At 44.2% G+C, this 7,812-nt stretch overlaps 1 protein-coding gene across 1 annotated transcript in view; it reads left to right on the forward strand.

Moving 5' to 3' along the window:
* Positions 1-1,702: 1,702 nt before the first annotated feature.
* Positions 1,703-7,812, forward strand: part of ZNF131 (zinc finger protein 131) — a 57,023-nt gene continuing 50,913 nt past the window's right edge. The window contains exons 1-2 of the mRNA XM_012664804.1: positions 1,703-1,898; positions 2,937-3,038. Coding sequence (XP_012520258.1) covers positions 1,775-1,898; positions 2,937-3,038 — 226 coding nt within the window. The 5' untranslated portion in view covers positions 1,703-1,774. The remainder of the gene's footprint in view (positions 1,899-2,936; positions 3,039-7,812) is intronic.

Genomic DNA, 7,812 nt, shown 5'->3' on the forward strand with positions numbered 1-7,812 from the left:
ACAAGAAAAGCTAACATCTTTAACACTGTTCACAAGCCCTGTGTGTCTATCCCAGCAACATTCTTTCAGTTCCTAGAATGCTATAACCTTGGCACCTCTGCATGTGCCTCCCCTTAGTTAAGAACACTGTGACTTCATATTCCTTCTTATAGGTCACTGGCTTTCCTTGACCCCCAGATTGCTTTGCTCTTCACATGTCATAACATTCAGCAGTCAGCATCTAGGCAATTACTGTTCAAAATACCTATCTACTCTACCAGGCTAAGATTCGGAAGGCAGAAACCACGAGTACTTTGTTCACCTATAGATTCCCCAGTCCCCTGAACAGTGTGCCTACCACAGCGTTGACTCTCAACACATGTCTATTGAAATGATTACATTCACCCTTGCATATAGCTTTTCGAAATTCCCACTCTCAAGCTCTTTGAGAGAAAAGAATAAGTAAATCTTGACTACTGAATTATCCTCAAAAAGCCTTTCTCTGGATGAATGAAGGAATGAACCAGTCACGTGCAGCCGAGTATGGGTCACTGGCCTCTATAAAGAAGGGGGGGCAGTAGTAAGGGTATCCTATGTAAATAATTCTGAGCAGACGTAGGTCCTGAGCACAGCAAACACGTGCTGCGGGCCGCCTGCGATGAAGGCGGGCTTTGGGGAGGAAGATCCCTGGCAGCTCGAACGTGCTCGCGCCCGCAGGGGTGTCCGAGCCAACGCTCGTGCGCCAGGTGGACCCGAGCGGAGGGAGCGCCCTGCTGTCGCGGAGAAAATGGAGGGCGAGCAGCGGCTTAGGGATAGAGAAAGGCATGGAGCGAACTGTGCCCAGGGAAGGAGAAGACTGGAGGGACGGAGAGGAAACAGGGCTGATCCAGGTCCAGGAAGCAAAGTGGGCGGGGTGGGGCGTGGCTGGAGCCGCCGCAGAGCACCAGCACGGTTAGCGAGTTTATTCAGAGTCGGAGTGGGAAGCGCCCGCACCTGAAGTCAAGCGCAGGTGGCAGGTGGAAAGGCCACGATTTAGGTTCCCAGTTCCTGGAAAAGCCGGGCTCTGTAGAGCCCCAACCCCACCACATCCCGATTTTCCCTCAGAGCGCGCAGCCTTGCGCTTAACGAATGCCAAATCGCCTCGGTCGGCTCCGCCCATCCACTGAGTTGGGCGGGTGGGGGCGTGGGCCATCTTCTCCAGGTCGGCGCTCGGAAGGCGTCCGCGTCAGCCAGAGCCCGACGTGGTGACGCAGTACGTCGACGTAAGTGACGCGCAGGCCCGGGCTGCTCCTCCTTCTCAGAGTGAGTGCCGGCCTGGTCGGGGAGGGGGAGAAGAGGGAGGGCGGGGGAGGGCGAGGCGATCCGGGAGTCGTTGTGGGCCGCGGGCCGGACCGGGTCCGGGGGCGGCGGGAGCCCGGGCCGGGCGGAAGGGCTTGGCGGGCCGTTAGAGAGCCGCCGCGGCTATCGGGTCCCCTCCCTTGCCGGACTCGCGCGCCCCGGCGCCCTGAGCCTCCGGCGCTGTGCCCACCCCGCTCCAGCTCGCGTCTCCCGACTCCAATTAGGTCAGGCTCGGAGTCCCGCGGCCGCGGCTCCGGCCCCCAACGCGCGGCGGCCACTCGGCTCGCCTTTCTTTCTTCCCTCGCCTTCCTCTCCTCTTGCCTCACCCTCCCCCCTTCTTTTCACGTTGCTGGGGTTTTGGTTTTTTGTTGTTTTGTGCTTTAGAGGTTTTGTTCCTCGGCCCGAGCTCATGGGTGTACATTATCATGCTCCTCTTTTGTAGAGCAACCCGACGGCCATGGAGGCCGAAGAGACGATGGAATGCCTTCAGGAGTTCCCTGAGCATCATAAAATGATCCTAGACCGATTGAATGAGCAGCGAGAGCAGGACCGGTTTACTGACATCACCCTGATTGTCGACGGTGGGTAGGGCAGTGGACAGAGGAGCGAATTTGTGGCTTCAGTTCTCTCCCCTTCCGCCACCCGCCTTTTTGTTTTTTGACCCATCCTCTGTGGTCTCCCTACCAAAAGTCTGCAGAGCCTTTGCACTGGGACCGGAGGGCACTTGTCAGTGTCCGCTCACAGAGACCACGCTGCAGAAGGCTGGTTGGCCAGTGACGCTTTCAGCGTAGTTTGGTGTTCGTTGCATTTTAACTTCTTGCAACCTGTTAAAGTTTTCTCATTGCACACTTGAGTGCAAGATGATGGTGTTGGGGCTAGGGAGGATGTTAGGATGTTTCAAAATGTTTGGTTAATAGCCTTCTGTTGGTAAGCTGCTTTGAGGAGTCCCTCACAGGAGTCATTTGGGAGGTGTTGATTCCTTGCTAGTTCCCAAATGGTTTAGGAGGGAAAATGTGAGAGATTCTTTTGCAGCACTCATAACCCCTTTGAGGATCCCCAAAATAAAATGGGGACTTTACCTGTCTTACCAGATGCCATTATAATGGAAGCAAACTCAGCCTGGGTATGTTTTCTAATTAGTGAAAATAGGCTTCTCAGGACAAGCTTTTTTAAATTATAGGCTTACCATAGATTGAGCTTCCAAATTTTAGGCATATTAAAATGTTTTCCATAGCAGACACATCTAGCTTTATGCTTATTCTGTAGCTTTTTCTTCTCTTTCCATATGATGTATGACCTTTTAGGTTGTCTTTATTTAGCAGTTTCAACTGAGTAGGATATGCCTCTCACTCCTTAATTGAAGGTAACGGAAAGTGGTAAAAGAGGCTCCTTTTACCTACTGTTGTAACCTGGCTTTATAAAACTGACTTAAGGTGTTTTAAGTAAAGATTTGGTGTCATGTTCTAATTGAGATTAAAATTTGCCAAAACTATTTTGACTTTAGTTCATTAATTTATAGTTATGTAATTATATTATCAAGAAAGATCTGTTTTATAGTCTTACATTTGATTTTTGTGTGTATGTATGATGTTTTTTCTTTTTTTTTTTTTGTAACCTAGGACACCATTTTAAGGCCCACAAGGCTGTTTTGGCTGCTTGCAGTAAGTTCTTCTACAAATTCTTTCAGGAGTTTACTCAGGAACCTTTGGTGGAGATAGAAGGTAAATATTGTTTTTAAATATAATACTTAGCAAAGATAATTGAAGTTTTAGTTAATTTATCAAGACACCATGGGAAGTGGTCATCAACAGTTTCTGTTAGGTAACTAGATAAACTGTTGACACCTGAGAATTCTTACTTGCAGTAAAGCACTTGTTAGAATGATCTGCCAGGAAAAACTCTTAGATGGTAGATGTTGGTCTCTAAAGGAGTCTTCCATTGCTGAAACCAGTAGTCACTGTTTTTTAGAAACATGTATTAAAACTGAGTTACCATCTTTGTTCAGTGGGCTTATTTCAGACTGGTGGGGGTGCTGCAGGTCCTAGTAGAGGCCTTTATACTAGCAGAAGTAGTGATGTACTAGTACAGGTACAGATTACATGCATAGTGTAAAGTGGGCTGCCATAATAGGGAAAAGGCTAGGAAAGATGAACCAAAGTAGAATTCAGAGGAAATTCTAGTGGCTATAAAATGTCTGAGATGGAAAGAACATTCACTAGGTATTACCTTGAAACACAAAGTGGTTTTAGTATTTGCTTGACTTTTTTTTATAATAGCCCACCAAGTGCCAGACATTGTGCTGTGTAGTTTGCATGCATTATTTGAGGTTCACGGCAATCCTCTGATGCTGGGCACAGTGGCATGTGCCTGTAGTCCCACCTACTCAGGAGGCTGAGGCAAGAAAATTGTTTGAGCCTACGAGTTCGAAGCCAGCCTGGGCAATTTAGTGAAATTCTGTCTTTTAAAAAGAAAAAGTAAGTGATGTTATTTCTAATTTACATGTGGGGGAAGAGGTTCCAAAAGGTTACTTGTCAGGGGTTACCCAGCTAGCAAGGGATTCAATTTGTGCTATTAATACCATGCTTTTATTTTTTACTACAATACCCTACCGCCACCACCATCAAAATCGAAAACACTGGGAAATCCATTTGCCTACATAAAACAAAATTTTAGCTTCTTTCAGGATTCCTGAGTTTTGATTTTGTATCTCTTGCACTGTGTACGTATTTTTCGTTATGAATGGGTTGCCTAGAAACACTATTTTTCCCTTTGATGCCTAGGGGAGTAAAGAAAACATAATTTTGGTACATTCTACTGTAGCATTTCAGCTGATGTATGCGCAGCTACTTATCTTTGATTATCTATGATGGACAGAATACAGGCATAATGGAAATCCACAAGGCTTACTAAAGTGAGACTCTGACTGCCTAGATGGTGTTGGTTTCTACGAGAAGGTCAGGCTCCATCAATTAACTCACCTGAGGCTTACTAAATGTGTAACACTAGTCAGGTTACTTTACCTCAGTTACATATTTGTCTCATCTGAAAAGTGAGTTAATAGGTGTATAATGATTAATTGAAATAACGTTTGCAGAATACCAACACAGTGTTTGGTGTCTTGTCAAAGCTTAATAAATAGGGGCTGTTTATCATATCGAATACCTATTATATGTTATATACTGTGCTAGACCCAGGAGATGAAGAATTGATGAATAAAATGTTAATAGTGGGTGAACAATAGATAAGGAAATGCAAAAAAGTGTTACAAAGACTCTTACTGTGGAATGGTATTGCTGAGAATGGAGAATGAGCAGTTTAGGAAAGATTTCAAAGAGGAGTTCACTTCTGACAATCTTAAAAAATCAGTGCAAGCTGGAATATTTGTTGCTAGTGGAGTGGGCAGTACTAACTACCTGCAGAATAGGATCTTCTGAAGACTAATCACCTTGAGATTGTCTTTTACCTCTCAGTACCTCTGATTTGCTATGTCCTATAGTACAGCACACACAAGTCTTCAGTATTTTAACTACAGCCAGATAAGAACTATGGAAAAGCACACTTTTGTTATTTGGTCAGATTACGTTCTAAAAGAATCCATTTGGCTCAGTGTGTTAAGCCCTTAACTTTGGGATTACTGTAATCTAGCAAGGTCACTTGGCTGTAGAAAAAGCCCTGGGCGTGTAATCAGAAAACCTGAGTTTTAGTCTTTACTTTGCTCTTTGTAAGTTATGTGACCTTAGACATCTTGGCGTCCATATTTTTCTATCTGTAAAATATGTCAAATAATTTTCTATTATGTTTTGGACATTTTGAATGTTATGAGACTGGGTGCTGCTATTAAAATCCTCTGGAGAATGCCTTTGCTTTGATTTGATTTTGGTTTTATTTGTTTCAGCAGGCAGTCAACCCAGTTAGGTTCATACTGCCCTCTGTAGGCTGTGGATCCAATTCAAATTTAGTTTTTAAAACCTTTATAGCACTATCCGAGTCCCAGGTGTACCGCCTTGGGATCTGGGTGGTAGTCCATGCCATCAAGCAGTTCGCAAGCCTTTGCTATGCCGCCTTGGGTCAGTTCAAGACACGTACAGCTCCGTGGTGAACTCTAGATCACATACACAGATTTAGAGGACCTTTCTCCAGCTTTATCCTTCCCATGATTTCCTTTGTACTCAAGCTCCTCCCAGGAGCTCCTTTTTCGTGGTTCTCTGGCTAGAGACTCTTAACCTCTCTGCTTTTGTAAAACACTTATGCAAAGAGATCCATTTTCTGGACAGAGTGGTGAGAGAAAAGCTAAAGAAAAAAAAAACATAAATTCTCACCATATTCAGATCATTGTCTCTTTACCAGTTCTTTTGTCAGAAGAACTTTCTCTAGCGAGTTTCGGTGATGGCCACCAGCCCCAGGCGTGCAGCTTCAGAACCGGGGCTTGCCTTGAGGCAGAGCTGAGAGAGGAAAAATTACCAGGTATACCCCATACCCCCTTCATTCCCTTTCCTGGTTCTCTGGCCGGAAAGTGTTTCTCTTGGAACTTTTTTCTGTCTCCACCCACTGCTTAGTTAGGGATTTGGGCTATCCTCAAGTCTAAGCGAGAATATATAAGAGGAAAAATAAAAACTAGGAAGTTTACTGCTGTTCAAGTCTTGATTTTGCATCCCAATCTGCTTGCTTTTATTTACTTTTCAGAGTCCTTGTATATTTGCTTTATGTATTCTCTTCAGGTTTTTATTTTTAATCAATGGACAAGATAGAGTGAAGTTTTTTTTTCCATCTTAGCTAGAAGCAGAATCTCATCTGTAAAATACGAATAATGACTTATAATGCTGCACATTAGAAACACCAGGGGAGCTTTTAAAACTACCAGTGCCCAGGCTGTATCTCCAGATAATTAATACTTCAGGTGTGGGATCAGGCATCTGTATTTAAAATTTCTCTAGGTTCTTCTTATTCCAGGTGTGGTCTGAGGACCAGTAATGCATAGGTATCACCTGGAAGCTTATTAGAAATGTAGACTCAGGATCCACTCCAGACCTACTGATTCAGAACAAGATTCCTAAATGATTCCTATGCACAGTAAAGTTTGCGCAGCACTGCCCTGTGATGATTACAACGTGCAGTGTTGAGGATCACTGTCTTACAGGATTGTGTAAAAGCAGATGCTATGTATGTAAAAGAAACTTAGATCATAACGTGCTCTGTGAGTATAAACTCATCAGATGCAAGCTGAGCTAGCTCTCCCTGTTTTCTGGGTCCCTGGTGAAGTAAATTACCTTTGATTAGAACCACAGTTTCACCTTTGGCTTCAAATCAGAATTGTTGCTCTGGAAGCCAGTTGCATCCCAGCTCAGCTTTGTGACTCGGAGTAACACCACATAAAATTTTCAAACGTTCATTCCCTTGTTCAGAACATACAGCCTTCTAACCTGAGCCTCCAGTTTCCTTAATTCATTGTTTTTCTACTTCCCCTGAAACCACAGATCTGTAAGCACCTAGTTTATCTGTAATAGCAACTCTGCCATCATGTCCAGAAATTTTAGCCCCTCTGTCGAGGACAGAACATCCTTGTTCATGCATGTTTTTGAATAGTTTTCCACCAGTTAGAGGAAATCCCTAAGACTAGAGAAAGGCCAGAATGCTGCCCCTTTTTGCTTTCTCTAAGTATTCCTGTCAGGTAGAAGACTCAGGTTGTGTTCATTTTAACATTTCCCTTAGATACTCTTAGAGAAATTGTATTCTCCTGCACATTTCTGATGATATGAAAGGTGTAAGGGATTGACGAGAAAAATCCCTTACTTCGAGGTTTGTAAATTACCGAACTAATCCTGATAGAGCAGTGATAGCCAACCTTTTTGGCACCAGGGACTGGTTTCATGGAAGACAATTTTTCCACAGACCGAGGGTGTGGGGTGGGGTGTCATGGGTTGGAGGGAGGTGGTGCGGAGCTCAGGAGGTGACACGTGGCCCGTTTCCTAACAGGCCATGGACCGGTACCGGACCACGACCCCGGAGTTGAGGACCACAATGATAGAGAATAAAATATTTTCACAACTACACATTTGCCACCACTTCACTCATCTGGGCAGGTGTTACCAGTTTGGTTCATATTAGCTAATTAGGTCAGTGAGTTGTTCTTAGGACAGTGTTGGGCTGCTCATAAAAAATAGATCTTTCCAGTTTTGATTTCAAAAATCAGGGACCAATACATTTTTTAAGTCTACAGGTGATCGATCAATGATCAATCAAGACTAGGAACTAAGTCCACAATTCTTAATTGACATCCTTGGAGACTGGATGTATTTCTTTAAAGGTAATGCAGTACATATGTAATACTCCCAGTGGGGTCTAGGGTAATATCCTGTAACCAAGTATTAATATTTCAGCAGCAGAGCATGTTAATATTCATTATAAGTTGGATAAAGACTATACATGGCCTCATATCAGTTCAGATTAAATTTTGTTTTCTTTTGAGACAGAGTCTGGCTCTGTTGCCCTGGCTAG

The sequence above is a fragment of the Propithecus coquereli genome, unplaced genomic scaffold, assembly GCF_000956105.1.
Source record: "Propithecus coquereli isolate 6110/MARCELLA unplaced genomic scaffold, Pcoq_1.0 Scaffold91, whole genome shotgun sequence".
NCBI classification, from domain to species: domain Eukaryota; kingdom Metazoa; phylum Chordata; class Mammalia; order Primates; family Indriidae; genus Propithecus; species Propithecus coquereli.